At 37.9% G+C, this 22,239-nt stretch overlaps 1 protein-coding gene across 1 annotated transcript in view; it reads right to left on the bottom strand.

Annotated features, from left to right (window-relative positions):
* The window catches only part of GPR158 (G protein-coupled receptor 158), a 431,923-nt gene that overhangs the window by 7,015 nt on the left and 402,669 nt on the right, over positions 1-22,239 (bottom strand). The window contains exons 8-10 of the mRNA XM_050804852.1: positions 7,758-7,896; positions 2,306-2,411; positions 62-208 (exon numbers count right to left, since the gene is read on the bottom strand). Of these exons, the coding sequence (XP_050660809.1) occupies positions 62-208; positions 2,306-2,411; positions 7,758-7,896 (392 nt within the window). The remainder of the gene's footprint in view (positions 1-61; positions 209-2,305; positions 2,412-7,757; positions 7,897-22,239) is intronic.

Below are 22,239 nucleotides of genomic sequence, written 5' to 3'. Positions count from 1 at the left end.
TGCCTGCCTGTATAAATAAGGCTAATCTGAAATAGGAAGAAAGATAGAGTACTGGCATTACCCGAATGTCCTCTGGATCCAAGCTGTGCTCACTCCAGGCTGAATTGATACTGCTGTTCAGGTAGGATCCAGATCGGCCCATGTCTAGCTCATCCTCATATGCTTCTGTAGCAATATCATCTCGTGGGTTATTGCTTGAATGTGAAAACTGAAACAGAAATTCAGTATGAGCTGTAGAACCTAGCTCACTGTAAGACATTGCATATATATATATATATATATATGCATGCAGCAGTCTCAAACTCCTGGGCTGAAGCCATCCTCCTGCTCCAACCTCCCTGGTAAACTGAATCTTTACTCTTCTACATTTGTTTGTGAGACCCACAGATGCCATGAACTAAAGGCCACAAATCATGAGTTCCTGCCCTCACAGAGTTCCTGCCCTCCAAAATATCATATGCCACTGGTTACACCACCTGGAGGTCATTTATAAAAATGAACTTGTTTTTTCTTGTTTTCAAAGTCTTGGAGACAATTATGGGTTTAAGAAATAATGTCATTTGTCATATATTGTCCATTTCCTGCTTTATTATTTTTCCTTGGCACTTATCTCTATCTAAAATACTGTTTTAAATACCTTATTTGTCTGTCTCCCCCTCCCCCTCTCCCCTTCTCCAGAATATAAGTACCGTGAGAATACAGGTTTTTATCTGTTCATTTCTCTTATTCTAAGGATATATAACAATGCCTAGCAATGCCCCTGTATAATATTTTAACATTCTTTTTATTGAGATAGAATTCACATACATACTACAAAAATTATAAATTTAAAGTGTACATGTCAGTTCTTGTTGTTACATTCATGAGGTTGTGCAACCATCACTATTATTTAATTCCAGAATAGTTTTGGAATATTCATCTCAAAAAGAAACCTTGAATCCATTAAGCAATCACTTCTAGTCATCCTTCCCCCAGCCTGTGACAAACACTAATCTACTTTCTGTTTCTATAGATCTGCCCATTCTGGACATTTCACATAAATGGAATCATGCAATGTGTGGCATTTTGTGTCTGGCTTTTGCACTTCTTATTGTTGTAACATGTGCCAGAACTTCATTCCTTTTCACTGACAAATAATATTCCATCATATGGATATACCACATGTTGTTTATACATTTATCAGTCGGTAAACATTTGGGTTGTTCCTACTTTTTGTGTATTATGAATAACACTGCTATGAATATTCATATACAAGTGTTTTGTATGAACAGATGTTTTCATTCCTCTTTGGAACTCAGCAACAATTTATTAAATAATCTCAGTATACCTCCATCCATCTAAAAAAAACTAATTGTATTATGCAAAGTATTAAAATAGTTAAGATAATCTATACAAATACTTGTGTCTAGTTGATGTAATTCAAGTATAGGTATCTTGTTCTGTTTACAATGGTTTAGCCTTTTCAATCAGGCTGAATCTCAATGTTTTGGTTAACTGCGAGAGTTGAGGAAAAGCCTGGAGTGAAAGACAAGAAATCACAACTCTGGTTTCAGTTGTGCTAACACTGTATTTTGTGGCACTGAAAAGATACACAGTGTTCTACTATTGTGTTTACGTATAAAAGAGGAAAATAATAATAATGCTATAATTTGTATAATACATTCCCCTCACAGAAAAAAACTCCAATATCATTTTATTTTATTCCAGGAAGCCTTACTATTACATCATAAAAAAAAAATCAACAGTCCTGGCTACTGTCATAACACACAGCCAGTTTCTGGGAGAGCCATGAGTCTAGAATCCTGCATTCTGAGTCCTGGCTCATTTTTCCTCATTTCATGGTGCTGCCTGGATAAGTCTGTCAGTGTCTATCATTAAGGAGATTCCTCTATATATAAAAATTTATTTCCATATACATAAAAAATTATTTGAATGTTTCAAACACAAGATTTCTCTGGATATGAATCCAAACAAGAGGATTCTTAGAATAGGAGGGTTCTTTTAAAGAATGATCTTGATGTTACAGCTAGAATGAGCCCATAATAATTAAAACATATTAGACATCAATATATTTGGAAAAAGACTGAAACAGATGATGGGTTTTTGTACAAACAAAGTCATTTAAAAATGTAAGAAGTTTCCAAAATTCGAAAAGAAAACAGCCAGCCAGTTTCCTGAGGAGGGAGCTTTAAAACTGTTTTAAATGTTAAGCAAATTTCCATACCTCCCTTTGCCCACAGGATAAACAAATCCATGTTCATTTAAAATAAGTTTTGCAAAAAAAAAAGTAATATCAGAAGAATACCTTTGGAATCAAAAGCAACCCGATGGTGACTGTCACAGTCAAATGAGTATGTGCAAAATACAGCATCAACATCCAATCAGACTGAAGTCTCGAGGCAAGAACAAATCTGAAATGAGAATTCATTGAGTTTAACAATCCAAGATTAAGATTCTACTTAAAACACTAGGATTACTTGGAAACTCTTTTTTCCTCATTGTATTAAAAAAACAAAAAGGAAATTGTATTACTGTTTCTATGGCATATATTTTCATCTCAGAAGAATAAAGTCGAAGCTTAATTTGATGCATAAGATATGAACCTTTTATTATTTATGATTTTAGATTAACAGTAAGAAAGGCAGCATAATTCCCAAGATTATTATTTTGTATGTAAAGTGGCCTCCGAAAATCAAAGTGGAAATATATGTAAATTCAAAAGAGGAGTAGACTACAAACTTATAATACAAATTTGCAGAGTTATGAGTTCTAATGTTCTTAGAACTCATAATTTGCCTACAAAACATCAATGTTTAAAAAGAATTATAATTAAGAAAAAAGGTGGACAATTATCTTTGTGACTAATCCAACGATTCAAATGATAAAACAATGAATAAAACCACTTAATGAAATATACTAATGGTTTGTAAAATGTACCCTTTAAAATAAATTGTTCCAAATTATCAAACTGTCTAAAATTTAAAATGCAGTATTTAAAAATCTTATCTTACTGAGAAATTTATAAAGTTGTGTTCCAGTATGCCTCTGCAGGAAAAATGGTGAGAAATTCAGTACTAAGGTTTACTCTAGTAATTTGGGAATATTTTCATAGATTAATAGGTGTATGTACACAGTTCATGTTTTAAGGATTCACCCTTACGCAGAAACCAGGGGTTGCTTTTATAAAGGTCTTATCCATTCTTTATCCATGAAGGTAAAATATGACATTTTGCCACTTGAAATCAGAGAATTACAATTTTGTTTTACATCATCAAATTTGCAAAGTTAACATCCTAAGAAAATGCCCATATTATAATCACAAAACAAACATATATTAATGGCTAAAATGGGAAGAAACTAACTTTTATATCTTCATTCTACCATATTAATGACAAATTTATTAAGTAAATTATCATTAATGTTTAAAATTGTCATCAAGAGGATTTCTTTCTCATTTTCACCTCCATGCTGCTCCCTTAAGGATATCAAGCTAAAATGGAAGCTCAGGAGTTACCCAAAATGGAGAATTGTTTTCCCTTGTGTCTAGAGATGCAAACCAAATAGGCTTGTAACATACATAAAGTATAGGGCACTCATCACAATAGCTCACATTTCATTAAATAGGGATAGGGCTTTCTGGCTAACCATCTTCTCTAACTTCTTTGTGAGAAAAGTGTGACCTTACACATACCTTGAATATGACTACAAAACTGAACCAGTTTTGACAAAAGTTTCTGAAAAGACTTTTGACACAGTCTGTTTTCCTGGGTCAGGTTTTTTTTGTTTGTTTGTTTTTTGTTTTAAGCATTGAAATACGATCATTATACTCAGTAATAAGTAACAGTCGCTGAGGCATATAAGGGATATAACACTCTGGAAAAATAATGCAAATACAGTCTGTTGGGGGTCATTCCAGTATTGGAGCAGAAAGTTACATTAAAGGAGACCAATTCATAAAAGGATCCTCATGTACTGAGAATTCCATCTTAAATGCAAACCAAATACACTTTAAGCTAGCATGACAATATCTAGAAGGACAAATGCTTGCACATAATTTAAAATACTGAACCTTCAAAAAACCACCAACTGTTAAATATACAGACATCACTCCCAAATTAATCAGTTTTAAATTACTGCCATGTTTTTAAGGTTGTAATTCCGACTAGAAATATTTTGAGAAAAACTGGGTTTTGCGGTAATTTTAAAGCTTTATTTTTTCAAGAGTATTTCATCTTTTAAAAAATAGGTCTAAAAGCCAGGAGCATAAAATATTTGAAAATTGAGGTTAAAAATAAACACACTTTTAAAAGTCTTGTACTTTCTCACAGGTTTGCTTTATGCTTAGCACTAAAAATAATAAGGGATTATAATAGGCTAGGTAAAGCGCCTCTGCATTATTTATCCTTTTAGACTTAATTCTTTGTTATTAGTCTATTTTTGTGCAATTTGACAATTTGGTATGAATGAAGGTAAATCTATATATAATGTGTGGTCATAGTTTTTAACTTATATATGTGTATATGCATATATACATACAAACAATTTTATATTTTAAGCATATAAGAAAGAACACATGCTATATTGATAGAGAATATATTTTTCAATGTTGGAAGTCTTATATTATTCCATTCAAGAAAAAAATTACCAAGATGGATATAGCTGATTTAAATTATTATGTTATTGCTGCTTATTCTTGGACTTTAAAAATATTTGAACCATCACATATATAAATTCAGTCCATATGTAAATAAGACATTGTACATCCTTGATTTATTATTGCCTGTTACTTTTTCCCTATCAATTCCCTCAAAATCAGGGTTATGCAGATTTACTGTGTTAAACTATAATTCCATTCCTTCATCCTTTAGAGACATATAAATTAAATTTCTGAGAGTAGCTAATATATGCTATGATTCTTTATAGTCAATGTACCACAGTCTGATCCAATCTAGTCTAGGCAGAAAGAAATAGTAGGTCAAATTTGGAACTTAAAACATAGGGCTTCTTCGGGTTTATTTAAGCTTGCTAAAAAATCAAAGCCTATCAAGCTAGTTACTGCTACCAATGGAAGTTCTCACTTTTCAAAAATAACAAGGGTCCACACAGTTGTCTGTAAGAAAATTGATCTTGCAAGTACATCATGTCTACTCAACACCAAATTTACTAGGTTCAACATGGAGCATTCAATCAGAGCATGTGTCTGTAAGAACCAAGCTCATGTTCATGTGATTCCGGCTGGGCCAGTGGGTTGCTTAGGGCTCTGTAGGAAAGATTTAAAGCAAAGTAGTAAAGCTGTTTTCAATCAGTATTTAACGTGTACTTCCTGTCACCTTGAATCAGTAGTAAAACAGTATTTTCTGAAGTGGGGATGCTGTTATCAAATGTCAAGTGAGGTTTAGGGGGATTCCATGGTCAATTAAGTTTGCAAAATGCTAGTTAAATAGGATTTCTTGCAGCAGGACTTCTCAGCATGCTAACTTGCATAGTGACACTGAAAAGGAGACTATCAATGTATCATAAATATGCAAACACACATAAACATCTAAAAGTGATATACTAAGATGTCAACAGTGATTATCTTTGGGTAGTGTGATTGGGAGTTTACTTTTTTCTTTATCGTTTTACGATTTTTCTTTAACATCTGTTTTTTTTCTGAGATGGAGTCTTGCTCTGTCACCCATGCTGGAGTGCAGTGGCACAATCTCCACTCACCACAACCTCCACCTCCTGGGTTCACGCCATTCTCCTGCCTCAGCCTCCCAAGTAGCTGAGACTACCAGCGCCCGCCACCATGCCCTGCTAATTTTTTGTATTTTTAGTAGAGACAGGGTTTCACCATGTTAGCCAGGATGGTCTTGATTTCCTGACCTCGTGATCCACCCACCTCAGCCTCCCAAAGTGCTGGGATTACAGGCGTGAGCCACTGTGCTCAGCCTAAACTTTTAAAAGATTCATTTAAGGATAGTTTACCATGCCTACTCCTGAAAGAACCTGGGTCAGTTTAGAGTTTGACATCTATTGAAAAAAGAAATTTAATGATTAATAATTGAACAGAGTCAGCTTTAAGGAATAAAAGGATATTTAGATATTAAACCTGTAAACAGATTTAAGTACTTGGACAATTTCTTTCTAAAAAAATCCAGCAGTTTATTAAAAGGCTGGTGGACAATCTTCTGCACTACATAAGCACACTTTGACCATAGAAGACATTTAAACTCATCTCTGAGAGGCCGCCTTACTGGTTTATAACTCTTTAGTTGATTTGTTAACATTTAACTTGTAACTGGTTGCAGAAAAGCATGTTTGTTGTATCATGAAATACTCTGCAAATAAGCAAAAAAGTAGCTTTTCTTGGAAGAAAGTCTGGGGAAAATGGCAAGGCTGATTGAGCTCTGGCATCAGGAGGAGACGTTCTATGGCACTCAAGATACTGTCGACTGAGGGCATCCTCTCTTAGGTCCTGAAACTCCAGTCTGAGTAGCTGAAAAACCATTTCTTACTTTGCTTATTTAAAATCTTATATTTCCATTGTTATCTTTCCTTCCTTTTCTAACGTCTTTCTTTCTCCTCTCTCTTGAGAGAGAGGGCAAGACAAAGCAAAGAGGCCAGTTCTCTAGATTCCTGGCCTCTTGATGGAGTTTCCAGTGTTGTCAGACCATAGATACCTCCTTTTCTTATTTAAGAGTTTTAAAAGTGTAGGCAGTAACTGTGGTCCACTGCTGTCTGGCAATGTCTCTTTCTAATGATGCAAGACCGCATCTTCTGATTGTTGACTAAAGTCAGAGAGGATAGGCATCCTACAGAACTCCCCCAGGCCCACAGCCTCCTCCTCCCACCCCCTCTTCCATTCTCACTGATCTCCAGGAGAGTCTGAAGGCCAAAAATGGAACAGAAACCAAAGAAAGGGGATTTGTCTCTGAGTCCAGAGACAAATATTCAACATTTCTAATTTTCTTAAGTGTGTCCTGACTTTCCATATCTGTCAAGCAATTGAATGACATCTTTTTGTTGCTTTTTAAATGACAGAATTCCTTCTTACAGTTCTGCCCTGAGAGTTTCATTTCATTTTCAAATATGAATCAGGGACACATTTTCAGAAGATAAGTCATATATGTTTCATTTTGTTCACTTCATGATAAGCCACTGTCTTCCTCCTCTGTTCTCGTCTGCTAAAGAGAAACCTGGGATGATCACAAAATAGAGGACCAAGCTATACATTCTTATCCCAGAAATTCATTACTAGAATGTGTGACAGTGGCAAAGCCCATTGCACATGATAATCTAGTCATCAGATTGAAGTAGTTTTTGTGTTTTGAATTCCACAGAATTCATACATATAAGTTGTCTATATGAATACTGAGATTTTGAAAATATAAACCAGCCCATTAAACACGAATGAAAACATAGATGAGTTAACTGTATCTGCTTTACAATGTATGCACATACTGTATTATATCCTCATAACGAAAAGTGTTACATATTATAAACAATACTCCATTATACTTCCATAAGTGGCTTAAGATAGTACAATAACATTGAGTTAACCTTCAAAATAGAAGGCAATAAACAACACAGCAGAAGGAACAACAGCTTTAAAAACAAACTATTCATTTTCCATATCTATAAAAGAAATTAGTCAACTTATAAAATGCTATCTTTCCTAAGTCTTTCTATTATGCATCTTATCTAATTTTGCTATTTAAAATGCAACATATCAGAAAAATAAAAGGTATTTACTAGCTCTACAGATCACTTGCCTAATTGTATGGAATATAGCAGAGATGATGAGCTCATTGTGAACTGCAACAGCCATATAGCGGGGCTCATGGAATGCCGATGGGACTGTCCGCACTGCATAGCAGAGATAAACACCCCACAAGAGGAATAAAAATTCAGCTGTGAAAATAACAAACAATTTTCATCAGTTTTACAGGTGAAGAAAAAATAAAATTATAATTCTTTAGCATGCATTTTGTCTATTATTAAACGTAAGTTTTTTAGAAATAGATGGGTTAGAAAGTCTTATTCACATATAAATACAAATGCCATATATTTTTAAATTTCATTCAGTTTATTGAATATTTTTCAAAGGTACACTTTGTTGTTATTGCATTTCATTTAAATGTATACTTTGTTGTAATAGCATTCAGAATCTTCTAATTTTTTGCTAATACCTTGCTTTTTCCTAAAACCATTATAAAATAGATTTTCATATCCCCAGCCTAAGTTTAGGATGCTCGTGGAACACTCAGGTCACAATAAAGTTACTAAGGCAACAACAACAAAATTTTAGAACATGTTTATACGCAGCTTCTAGAAATTTAAGTTCTAACTGCACTAAGCCCAGTACAAGTAAAGATACCATTGCCAGCTATGTGAGAACACACGTTGCTAAACATTCAGTGGCATATTTTATAAATAAAACCTTGTTTTGTCACACACGACAGAAATCATGTCTTCTGTGGGTTGAGTGTGGAAAGGTTTAGTAAAATTCACAATCGCCTTGTTTGATCACTGAAGTCAGAAGAGACGAGCACAGTGTAGCAGCTAAGAATGAGGACTTCAGCGCCATGTTACACATAATCCTAACTCTGGCTTTATCCTTAAATAACTTTGCACAATCTTAGACAATTTACTTAACCTCTCTGGTCAATTTCTTCATCTGGAAAATGAGGATAATAAAAGTATGTATTTCATGTGATTATGTGCTAATTAAATCAAATAATGCATATAAAGCACTTAACATAGTTTCTGACATGTAGTAATTGTTAAATAAATGTTTTTTATTATTAAACGTTTCATTTGACACTTTTCCCAAACTAACTATTGCTATTTCATCTCATTTTGAGTGATAATCTATACAACCCATTTTATCTGTCTTAGTGATATGAACTTTCTGGAAGATAATGTCTAATTAATAAGAAAGTTCTAATTTGCAGAAAACATTTCATCAAATGCATTATCTAGATGGAACTTTCTTGTCAACAGAAACATTGATATCCACTCAAATCATGGATCATCCATCCAAAAACCAAGGTGTTTTCCTTGCCAAAGTTTCAGTATATTTCAATCAGCATTTAAACAGTAGGTAGGGCCTTAATTATTCAAAATCCCTTAAATAAACAAATGTCTCAGGAGCTACTCTAAAACCCTGATGTAGCCAGAAGACAAAGAAAAAAATTAATGTCACTCCAAACTCTCCATGAGATCTAGTGTAGGTCTGTCTTATTCAGCATGGTGGACTTTGGCCATATTATGAATGTTTCCAGCCAAGTTTTATTGGATCGAGAAAAGAAATTCGGGTAACTCTGAGATTTTCTCTTTTTTTCCGTTTTTTTTTTTAACTTTTTGAATGCTCCTTTTATTTTTTTATTTTTATTTCTTTAAGGTAAAGACTTTTTTTTTTAAAATTATACTTTAAGTTCTAGGGTACATGTGCACAACGTGCAGGTTTGTTACATATGTATACATGTGCCCTGTTGGTGTGCTGCACCCATTAACTTGTCATTTACATTAGGTATATCTCCTAATGCTATCCCTCCCCACTACCCCCACCCCACAACAGGCCCCAGTGTGTGATGTGCCCCTTCCTGTGTCCAAGTGTTCTCATTGTTCAATTCCCACCTATGAGTGAGAACATGCGGTGTTTGGTTTTCTGTTCTTGTGATAGTTTGCTGAGAATGATGGTTTCCAGCTTCATCCATGTCCCTTAAAAGGACATGAACTCATCCTTTTCTATGGTTGCATAGTATTCCATGGTGTATATGTGCCACATTTTCTTAATCCAGTCTATCACTGATGGACATTTGGGATGGTTCCAAGTCTTTGCTATTGTGAATAGTGCCACAATAAACACACGTGTGCATGTGTCTTTATAGCAGCATAACTTATAATCCTTTGGATATATACCCAGTAATGGGATGGCTGGGTCAAATGGTATTTCTAGTTCTAGATCCTTGAGGATTCGCCACACTGTCTTCCACCACAATGGTTGAAGTAGTTTACAGTCCTACCAACAGTGTAAAAGTGTTCCTATTTCTCCACATCCTCTCCGGCACCTATTGTTTCCTGACTTTTTAATGATTGCCATTCTAACTGGTGTGAGATGGTAATCTCATTGTGGTTTTGTTTTGCATTTCTCTGATGGCCAGTGACGATGTGCAGTTTTTCACATGTCTGTTGGTTGCATAAACAGAAGTGTCTGTTCATATCCTTTGCCCACTTTTTGATGGAGTTGTTTTTTTCTTGTAAATTTGTTTGAGTTCTTTGTAGATTCTGGATATTAGCCCATTGTCAGATGAGTAGATTGCATAAATTTTCTCCCATTCTGTAGGTTACCTGTTCACTCTGATGCTAGTTTCTTTCACTGTGGAGAAGCTCTTTAGTTTAATTAGATCCCATTTGTCAATTTTGGCTTTTGTTGCCATTGTTTTTGTTGTGTTAGACATGAAGTCCTTGCCCATGCCTATGTCCTGAATGGTATTGCCTAGGTTTTCTTCTAGGGTTTTTATGGTTTTAGGTCTAAAATTTAAGTCTCTAGTCCATCTTGAATTAATTTTTGTATAAGGAGTAAGGAAGGGATCCAACTTCAGCTTTCCACAGGTGACTAGCCAGTTTTGCCAGCACCATTTATTAAATAGGGAATCCTTTCCCCATTTCTTGTTTTTGTCAGGTTCATCAAAGATCAGATGGTTGCAGATGTGTGGTATTATTAACGAGGGCTCTGTTCTGTTCCATTGGTCTATATCTCTGTTTTGGTAACAGTACCATGCTTTTTTGGTTACAGTAGCCTTGTAGTATACTTTGAAGTCAGATAGCATGATGCCTCCAGCTTTGTTCTTTTTGCTTAGGATTGTCCTGGCAATGTGGGCTCTTTTATGGTTCCATATGAACTTTAAAGTAGCTTTTTCCAATTCTGTGAAGAAAGTCATTGGTAGCTTGATGGGGATGGCATTGAATCTATAAATTACCTTGGGCAGTATAGCCATTTTCACGATATTGATTCTTCCTATCCATGAGCATGGAATGTTCTTCCATTTGTTTGTGTCCTCTTTTATTTCGTTGAGCAGTGGTTTGTAGTTCTCCTTGAAGAGGTTCTTCACATCCCTTGTTGGATTCCTAGATATTTTATTTTCTTTGAAGAAATTGTGAATGGGAGTTCACTCATGATTTGGCTCTCTGTTTGTGTGTTGCTGGTGTATAAGAACGCTTGCAGTTTTTGCACATTGATTTTGTATCCTGAGATTTTGTTGAAGTTGCTTATCAGCTCAAGGAGATGTGGGGCTGAGATGATGGGGTTGTCTAAATATATAATCATGTCATCTGCAAACAGGGACAATTTGACTTCTTCTTTTCCTAATTGAGTACCCTTTATTTCTTTCTCTTGCCTGATTGCCCTGGCCAGAACTTCCAACACTATGTTGGATAGGAGTGGTGAGAGAGGGCATCCCTGTCTTGTGCCAGTTTTCAAGGGGAATGCTTCCAGGTTTTGCCCATTCAGTATGATATTGGCTGTAGGTTTGTCATAAATAGCTCTTATTATTTTGAGATACGTTCCAACAATACCGAATTTATTGAAGTTTTTACCATGAACGACTGTTGAATTTTGTCAAAGCCTTTTCTGCATCTATTGAGATAATCATATGGTTTTTGTCTTTGGTTCTGTTTATATGCTGGATTATGTTTATTGATTTGCATATATTGAACCAGCCTTGCATCCCAGGAATGAAGCCCACTTGATCATGGTGGATAAGCTTTTTGATGGGCTGCTGGATTCGATTTGCCAGTATTTTATTGAGGATTTTGCATCGATGTTCATCAGGGATATTGGTCTAAAATTTTGTTTTTTTCTTGTGTCTCTGCCAGGCTTTGGTATCAGGATGATGTTGGCCTCATAAAATGAGTTAGGGAGGATTCTCTCTTTTTCTATTGATTAGAAAAGTTTCAGAAGGAATGGTGCCAGCTCCTCCTTGTACCTCTGGTGGAATTGGACTGTGAATCCGTCTGGCCCTGGACTTTTTTGGTTGGTAGGCTATTAATTTTTGCCTCAATTTCAGAGCCTGTTACTGGTCTGTTCAGGGATTCAACTTCTTCCTGGTTTAGTCTTGGGAAGGTATATGTGTCCAGGAATTTATCCATTTCTTCTAGATTTTCTAGTTTATTTGTTTAGAGGTGTTTATAATATTCTCTGATGGTAGTTTGTATTTCTGTGGGGTGAGTGGTGATATCCCCTTTATCATTTTTTATTACATCTATTTGATTCTTTTCTATTTTCTTCTTTATTAGTCTTGCTAGTGGTCTATCAATTTTGTTGATCTTTTCAAAACAACAGCTCCTGGATTCACTGATTTTTTTGAAGAGTTTTTTGTGTCTCTATCTCCTTCAGTTCTGCTCTGATCTTAGTTATTTCTTGCCTTCTGCTAGCTTTTGAGTATGTTTTTTTGCTCTTGCTTCTCTAGTTCTTTTAATTGTGATGTTAGGGTGTCAGTTTTAGATCTTTCCTGCTTTCTCTTGTGGGCATTTAGTGCTATAAATTTCCCTCTACACACTTTTTTAAATGTGTCCCAGAGATTCTGGTATGTTGTATCTTTGTTCTCATTGGTTTCAAAGAACATCTTTATTTCTGCCTTCATTTCGTTATGTACCCAGTAGTCATTCAGCAGCAGGTTGTTCAGTTTCCATGTAGTTGAGCAGTTTTGAGTGGGTTTCTTAATCCAGAGTTCTAGTTTGATTGCACTGTGGTCTGAGAGAGAGTTTGTTATAATTTCTGTTCTTTTACATTTGCTGAGGAGTGCTTTACTTCCAACTATGTGTTCAATTTTGGAATAAGTGTGATGTGGTGCTGAGTAGAATGTATATTCTGTTGATTTGGGGTGGAGAGTTCTGTAGATGTCTATTAGGTCTGCTTGCTGCAGAGATGAGTTCAATTCCTGGATATCCTTGTTAACTTTCTGTCTCGTTGATCTGTCTAATGTTGACAGTGGGGTGTTGAAGTCTCCCATTATTATTGTATGGGAGTCTAAGTCTCTTTGTAAGTCTCTAAGGACTTGCTTTTTGAATCTGGGTGCTCCTGTATTGGGTGCATATATATTTAGCATAGTTAGCTCTTCTTGTTGAATTGATCCCTTTACCATTATGTAATGGCCTTCTTTGTCTCTTTTGATCTTTGTTGGTTTAAAGTCTGCTTTATCAGAGACTAGGATTGCAACCCCTGCCATTTTTTTGTTTTCCATTTGCTTGGTAGATCTTCCTCCATCCCTTTATTTTGAGCCTATGTGTGTCTCTGCGTGTGAGATGGGTCTCCTGAATACAACACACTGATGGGGCTTGACTCTTTATCCAATTTGCCAGTCTGTGTCTTTTAATTGGAGCATTTAGCCCATTTACATTTAAGGTTAATATTGTTATGTGTGAATTTGATCCTGTCATTATGATGTTAGCTAGTTATTTTGCTTGCTAGTTGATGCAGTTTCTTCCTAGCATTGATGGTCTTTACAATTTGGCATGTTTTTGCAGTGGCTGATACTGGTTGTTCCTTTCCATGTTTAGTGCTTCCTTCAGGAGCTCTTGTAGGGCAGGCCTGGTGGTGACAAAATCTCTCAGCATTTGCTTGTCTGTAAAGGATTTTCTTTCTCCTTCACTTATGAAACTTAGTTTGGCTGGATATGAAATTCTGGGTTGAAAATTCTTTTCTTTTTTTTTTTTTTTTTTTGGAGACAGAGTCTCGCTCTGTCGCCCAGGCTGGAGTGCAGTGGCCGGATCTCAGCTCACTGCAAGCTCCGCCTCCCGGGTCTATGCCATTCTCCTGCCTCAGCCTCCCGAGTAGCTGGGACTACAGGCGCCCGCCACCTCGCCCGGCTAGTTTTTTGTATTTTTTAGTAGAGACGGGGTTTCACTGTGTTAGCCAGGATGGTCTCGATCTCCTGACCTCGTGATCCGCCCGTCTCGGCCTCCCAAAGTGCTGGGATTACAGGCTTGAGCCACCGCGCCCGGCCAAAAATTCTTTTCTTTAAGAATGTTTAATATTGGCCTCCACTCTCTTCTGGCTTGTAGAGTTTCTGCCAAGAGATGTGCTGTTAGTCAGGTTGGGTTACCCACAAAGGGGAAGCCCATCATTCTCTTTGGCTTTCCTTGACATTTTTTCCTTTGTTTCAACTTTGGTGAATCTGACAGTTATGATTCTTGGAGTTGCCCTTCTCGAGGAGTATCTTTATGGTGTTCTCTGTATTTCCTGAATTTGAATGTTGGCCTGCCTTGCCAGGTTGGGGAAGTTCTCCTGGATAATATCCTGCAGAGTGTTTTCCAACTTGGTTCCATTCTCCCAGTCACTTTCAGTTACACCAATCAGACGTAGATTTGGTCTTATCACATAGTCCCATATTTCTTGGAGGCTTTGTTCATTTCTTTTACTCTTTTTTTCTCTAAACTTCTCTTCTTGCTTCATTTCATTCATTTGATCTTCAATCACTACACCCTTTCTTCCAGTTGATCGAATTAGTTACTGAAGCTTGTGCCTTTGTCACGTAGTTCTCATGCCACGGTTTTCGCTCCAACAGGTGATTTAAGGACTTCTCTGCATTATTTATTCTAGTTAGTCATTCGTCTAATCTTTTTTCAAGGTTTTTAGCCTCTTTGTGATGGGTTCGATCTTCCTCCTCTAGCTTGGAGAAGTTTGATTGTCTGAAGTCTTCTTCTCTCAACTTGTGAAAGTCATTCTCCATCCAGCTTTGTTCCGTTGCTGGCGAGGAGCTGCGTTCCTTTGGAGGGGGAGAGGCACTCTGATTTTTAGAATTTTCAGCTCTTCTGCTCTGTTTTCTTCCCCATCTGTGTGGTTTTATCTACCCTTGGTCTTTGATGATGGTGACATACAGATGGGGTTTTGGTGTTGATGTCTTTTCTGTTTGTTAGTTTTCCTTCTAACAGTCAGGAACCTCAGCTGCAGGTCTGTTGGGGTTTGCTGGAGGTCCACTCCAGACCCTGTTTGCCTGGGTATCAGCAGTGGAGGCTGCAGAAGAGAGAATATTGCTGAACAGCAAATGGTGCTGCCTGATTGTTCCTCTGGAAGCTTTGTCTCAGAGGGGTACCCAGCCGTGTGAGGTGTCAGTCTGCCCCTACTGGGGGGGTCCCTCCCAGTTAGGCTACTGGGGGTTCAGGGACCCACTTGAGGAGGCAGTCTGTCCGTTCTCAGATTTCATGCTCCATGCTGGGAGAACCACTACTGTCTTCAAAGCTGTCAGACAGGGACATTTAAATCTGCAGAGGTTTCTGCTGCCTTGTGTTTGGCTATGCCCTGCCCCCAGAGGTGGAGTCTACAGAGGAAGGCAGGCCTCCTTGAGCTGGAGTGGGCTCCACCCAGTTGGAGCTTTGTGGCTACTTTGTTTACCTACTCAAGCCTCAGCAATGGCGGGCGCCCCTCCCCCAGCCTTGCTGCTGCCTTGCAGTTAGATCTCAGACTCCTGTGCTAGCAGTGAGTGAGTCTCCATGGTTGTGGGACCCTCTGAGCCAGGCACGGGATATAATCTCCTGGTGTGCCCTTTGCTAAGATCCTTGGAAAAGCACAGGATTAGGGTGGGAGCGACCTGATTTTCCAGGTGCTGTGTGTCATGGTTTCCGTTGGCTAAGAAAGGGAATTCCCTTACCCCTTGCGCTTCCTGGGTGAGACGATGCCTTGCCCTTCTTCGGTTCTCACTCGGTGGGCTGCACCCACTGTCCTGCACCCAATGTCTGACACGCCCCAGTGAGATGAACCCGGTACCTCAGTTGGAAATGCAGAAATCACCCGTCTTCTGCATTGCTCACACTGGGAGCTGTAGACTGGAGCTGTTCCTATTCGGCCATCTTAACTCTGAGATTTTCATGTATAATTTCCTTTCCCAACTCTTGTATTTCTGTCCATGGAATTACTGTTGCCTTCTTTACCTAGGTTTGAAATTTCTACCTTTCATTTCTACATTTTTCTTTGAGTCATTTCTCAGATGTATTAATTCTTCTCAATGCCCACAATAACAATCTTTGCCTAAGCCCTTATCAGTTTGTTTTATTTGTTGAAATTTTTTTTTTTCAAGGGCTCATGTAAACTTGACTTTGTAATTGGTCTAATTGTCCCATAGAACTGATATTTGTGGTTTCTTTGAATAAAAATAGAAATTGATCCTCTCAGTCTTAAAGTTTGAAAAGGTTACATTTGTCATATCTGAGTTCCTTTTTCAGGAAACCAACCATCAGTCCTCCAGATAGTATCAAGGAGCTGAAACTTACCAGATCACTGCATCTGGACAATGAGACACCATATCCCTCACCCATTGTGATTGCCTAACCAACCACCTGCTTCTTCTTTTTTTTTTTTTTTTTTTTTTTTTTTTTTTTTTTGAGGCGGAGTCTTGCTCTGTCGCCCAGGCTGGAGTGCAGTGGCGCGATCTCGGCTCACTGCAAGCTCCGCCTCCCGGGTTCCCGCCATTCTCCTGCCTCTTCTTGATCAACTTCTCTTTGTTACCCCTCCCTGATTCCTGTTTTCCACATATAGTTACATTTCTTCCCTGCTATATAAACCTCTAATTTTAGTCAGGAAGACGGAATTGAGACTGATCTCCCATCTCCTTGGCTATAGTACTTGATTAAAGCCTTCTTCCCTGGCAATATTGTTGTCTCAGGGATTGGCTTTCTGTACAGTGATCAGTAGGACCTAGACTGAAACCCTGGCATTTCAGTGACAGTTTCACCTGTGTTAATACATTCTTCGTAACAGTAACAGGTTTGTTTTTCTGAAACTCCATTTTGATCGTATCAGGACTTGTTCACATCTGTGCCACTGCATTTGGGTTAACCCAGTCACATCTCCATTAGAAGGTTCATGCATACTGGGCTGGGTGTGGTGGCTCACACCCGTAATCCCAGCACTTTGAGAGGCTGGGGCAGGTGGATCAGGCTAGTTAGTAGTTCAAGACAAGCCTGGCCAACATTGGTGAAACCCTGTCTCTACTAAAAATTCAAAAATTAGCCTGGCATGGTGGCACGTGCCTGTGGTCCCAGTTACTCAGGAGGCTGAGGCAGGAGAATTGCTTGAAACCAGGAGGTGGAGGCTTCAGTGAGCTGAGGTCATGCCACTGCACTCCAGCCTGGATGACAGAGTGAGATTCTGCCTCAGAAAAAAGAAAAAGAAAAGATTCTTGCATACCTACTTACAACCCTGGAAATAATTCCTGTCCCAAAGGAAGACCTTATGGCTTTACTTTCAAGGCTGTCTTACTGCATAGCCTTCATGTTAGCTGCCCACATTGCTTGACTTTATTTTTGCTTGTGGTTGACCTTGACTTCTACTGTGGTCTCTGGCCTTCGGGTTAGCCTCCTGTGAGGCATCAATGCATCTTCATTCAGAAATTTTCAGTGGCTCACTATTTCACAAATCCTGTTATCCTGGCATTCCTAGCCCTCTACAATTTGACTTCATAATATATATCTAACACGACATCTCAGTACTCCCCAGCAGAAACTCTTTGAGCAGACCTAGAAGGTCTCTTTGTCCTCTGAACACTCCAAATCTCTCTCTCTATATATATAAAATATATAATTATATATATTAATTATATATATATATATAGTAGTTGTTGTTGTTGTTGAGACAGGGTCTTGCTCTGTTACCCAGGCTGGAGTGTAGTGGCGTGATCTTGGCACACTGTAACCTCTGCCTCCAGGGTTCAAGTGATTCTTGTGCCTCAGCTGTCTGAGCAGCTGAGATGATGGGCATGAGCCACCATGCCCGGCTAATTTTTGTAATTTTAGTAGAGACGGGGTTTTGGCATGTTGGCCAGGCTCATCTCAAACTTCTGGGCTCAAGCAGTCCACTCACCTTGGCCTACCAAAGTGCTGGGGTTACAGGCGTGAGCCACTGCTCCTCGCCCGTTCCAAATCTTGGTCTTGCTTCTGAGCTATTGGTCTTGCTCACACTATTGCTCTCATTTCTAGTGGGAGCTAGAATTTCAGGTAGAAAAATCGTAATCAATTTTTCAATGTCCAATTCAAGTCCTATTTCTATCACAAAGCCTCTTGAAATTATTCTAACCTACACTGAATTTTCTTCCCTCTAGTGTCTTTATAGTTTTTATGTATACATAAAACTATAAAGTTTGCAGAGAATAATGCCACCCAACATATAATTGGAAGAAAATTGTTCATGGGGTCTTGTTAGTTGACACCCAACTAGTTATGAACTACGGGGCAGGAACTAAGTTTTTCAGTTTCTTTTCTCCCTTTGCCACATAGATGGTAGCAACAGTACTGGGACAATGTAGATAAGATTTAGTAAATAATTGTTGAGTAAGTCTAAATGATGTCAGTTTCATGTTTAAGTCATTAGAGATGGAGACTTTCTGTTACCTTGCCCCTCCATCTAACATTGCAGGGCCTGTGAAAGGAAAATAAGGAAGAAGCCATTAGCCTACAGTTTCTATTTACTTGCATAAGGGTTGCAGGCATACAAACAGAAACTAAAGGTAGAAGCATTCTTTGTAACTGATTAATTGTGAAGGAAGCTTTAGCCAATCATAGACAGCCAAATAGCTGATTGGTTTTGTAACCTGGGACCTCCCACTGGACAATATCCAAATAAGGCAAACACCTAGCTCTGGCTAATCAAGTAGTTTGTATTGTTTGGTTTTGTTTTTTAAATTTTGCTTCCATCTCCAGCCTATAAAAGTTCAATGCTCAGGCTGCCACAGCAAAACCCACAACCTCCCTTTGGTGTTGGTGCTTCCTGATTCATGAATTGATCTTTGCTCAGATAAACTGTTAGATTTTATTTTGTCTCAAGTTTTTCTTTAAACAGGCCTATAAGTGATCTAAAGATCATACTGGCATCATTAATTGTGTTAATCTGAAACTGATACACTACTGAGTTTGTGGTACTGTGCTTGGCACAAAAGAATGGTGACTGCAAAAGTATTATTAAGTACCACTAGGACAAAAATATGCTGTTGTGGAAGGATTCACATGTAGCTGCATTATGAAAACAGTATCTCCTGCTACTTACACAGTTTTTACAAAATGTTATACTGAAGACTCAGAAAAAGAAAAGTAGTTATCAGGTTAATTAGTGTGCTACAATGGAGAATTATATTTAAAAATATAAGACAAAATAAGATTTCTCATAATAGCTCAGTTGAACATTAAAATCATTTCATTAGCAATATCAAACAATGTGCTGTAGCTGAAAAACAATTTATTATTCAAAGTACCAATTAAACTAAATGTGATATATAAAAGTTGTGCATGGGGAAAAAAAAAATCAGTTTCATATAATTAACTTCAGACTAGCACTGCAATTAGTAAAGAAAGTATGCAGATGTTACCAAATTTGCGGTGTTATTACGTGGGAGTTGAAATATGTTTTGTGCTTCTTCTTTAGAAAATAATTTCTGATGTTAAATAATTTTGATGAAAGGCATGAGTATAGTTACAAAAAGGATTGCATTTATATTTCGAGATCCAAATAGGGCTTTCAGAAACTGAAGTCTTTTCTTTTTAATCTGCATGGAATAACACTCAGTTTAAAAGTTAACTACCATAGCCTTTGAAGAGTTAATATACTATAAGGAAAGTATTTTCAAGTTATTTTTTTTCAAACGGCTGGGCAAAGCAAGGAAATGAAAACTAGTATAAATTCTTTGACACCGAAGATGCTCCAGTTCCATGATCCTAGACTACCCACAAAAGCCGAGAGAAAAACAACTTCAAAGTGCAAATGCCACTCAAGCTGTGGTACTCTGATTTACCATGCTGCAAAGGCATTTTGCATTAATAACATTTTACCCTGCTTGGCCCCATTAAAAATTATCTTTACACGACATAAATAAGTATATAAATGATAAAACGTTTAGGTTTTATTTCCCAAGTATCTCTTTTAATGTCCTCTTCTATTTTTCTCTATATCCTATCTATTTAAAAACTTCATGGTTAAGGTGAAAAAAAAAATTTTACAAGTCTACCCAGGTTAACTCATTTTGTTTTCTTTCTAACAACAGAGTGGGTGGCGCAGAGGTTATCACTACGTGTTAAATCAAACAACTTCAATAATTCTTGAATACCTTCAATTTCAGAATTCTAGGGTTCAGCTAGTATAAAGAAGCTTGAATATAAATAATAAGCATTTATATTATATTATAAGCCCTAGATATTCTGGGTGGTTATCTGCCTTTTCTTTGGTTAAAATAAAGCCAATTATGATTACACTGATTAAAACAATGAGAATGTCTCTTCTATTCAATGAGAATGTCACTAATTAAGTTACAAGTGACTTTATTAGACCATGTAGTGAACAGGTACATTTCTGAGTGTTTCTGCTGCTGGGATGCAGGTAGTTGGTGAGCTGCTGTTATTCTGCGGGCCTTAAAGTCAGTTTATTCAGCTCCGAGATCGAGAAGCACGCAGAAGACGTCGCAAGTACAGTGCATTTCACAACTAGGACAATGGAGGCTGGGTGTATGTTCCCTTCCCAGCTCTCTGGAAGCACGAAGCTCCGGGATGGGCGGGATGGGCTCTACGATACGTCTGCAGAGAACCTCCATTCTCCAGCTTCACTCACCCTGTGAGCAGCAGATTGGAGGCCAGAATCTGAGTCTTTTAGTTCCTGACCAGTGCTCCCTAAATGACATTCTTGACTGAGAGTTTCTTAACCCTTGGAAATATTGTTATCCTACTGAAGAAAACAAATATATTTTTCAGGTAGCAATTGTTTGTATTTAGAACAGCTGATACATTAATTAGAATTGAATAGCCTGTAGTAATTAAAGGAGCTCTCCTCAGAAGTACTTTTTGTCCCCTCAATCTGATTTCATACCTGACATCTGTTGAATGGACCGAGCACTGTGCTAAATGTATTTTGTACATTATCTACCTTTGTGAAGGTTTTATTGTAGAACTTGTGACTCCTTTAAAAAGGCAGGGGTAACAATTTTGAATTCTGAAATGTCAAGCTTGGGTCAGAGATACTGTTGGGAACACTGAGGAGTAACACAGTTAGTCATACCAATGGTATGAAGTCACATAGTGACTTGATTACTTGATTTCTATTCTCTTACCACTCCCTCGGAGCTGAGGGCTCTCTGAGGCCAGAATGATTGGGAGTGGCCACACAGGCTGGCTTTTCTTCATTGCTTCTGTTCACACATTGCTAGAATGGGGACCAAGATTTTTTCCTTATTCTCCATTGCATCTTAAGTAAAAAGGGTGTAGAGGGTTCTCTCTCTCTGGCATATCCATTTTTTAGTTTCACATGGGGTGACAGAACTCTGGCAAAACTCAGCTGCCTCAGAGCTTATGGATACACATTAAAGAGTGGGGACATGATGAGCTCACAAAGGCAGACTCGGATGGAAGTCCTCTCAGAGCACAGGGTCCAGGTCAGACGAGCAGGTTGTGTCTTCCATTTCCTCTCTCTCTCTGATACGGCTTGGCTGTGTTCCCACCCAAATCTCATCTTGAATTGTAGCTCCCATAATTCCATGTGTTGTGGGAGAGACTCCTCACCCCACCATGGGAGATAACTGAATCATGAGGGTGGTTTCCCCCATACTATTCTCGTGGTGAATAAGTCTCATGAGATCTGATGGTTTTATAAAGGGAAACCCCTTCACTTGGTTCTCATTCTCTTTGCCTGCCACCATGTAAGACATGTCTTTCACCTTCCACCATGACTGTGAGGCCTCCCCAGCCATGTGGAACTGTGAGTCCATTAAATTTTTTTTTTAATACCCAGTCTCAGGTATGTCTTTATCAGCAGTGTGAAAATGAACGAATACATTGTCATTTGCATGGGTATTGTTGTTAGGGGAGGGAGCTGGATATGGGATCACTTGCTGCTATTATCAAAGTGTCTTTCGGCCTTTTGATCTTTTATGAAAGCCTAGTAGCTTTGACTAGTGATCTGCCTTCCCTGGGGCTGCATCACTAGAAATTCACACATACTATTTGAAGTGCTAGCTGGCGGGCTACCATGAAGACTGCTGTGGGGGGTTATTTATTTATTATTCACATTCTGCCTTTGTGGAAAACTGTTACACTTCTTTGAGGCACAGTTATTTGAACTATGCTAAAGGGCAAAGAGAAAGTAAAGCACTTTTCAGAAGAGGTGGTATATAAATAAGAACTCCCAGTTCCATTTATTCTGAAGACACTCAAGCAAGTGCTTTGAGAAGCATGTGTAGTTTCTAGTGATATAGCCCTAAGCCAAGACAATGTGGTCACGCT

This window comes from Macaca thibetana, chromosome 9, assembly GCF_024542745.1.
Source record: "Macaca thibetana thibetana isolate TM-01 chromosome 9, ASM2454274v1, whole genome shotgun sequence".
Classification (NCBI taxonomy): Eukaryota; Metazoa; Chordata; class Mammalia; order Primates; family Cercopithecidae; genus Macaca; species Macaca thibetana.
Note: the sequence above shows the minus strand (reverse complement) of the source record. Positions and strands in the feature narration are given on the sequence as shown.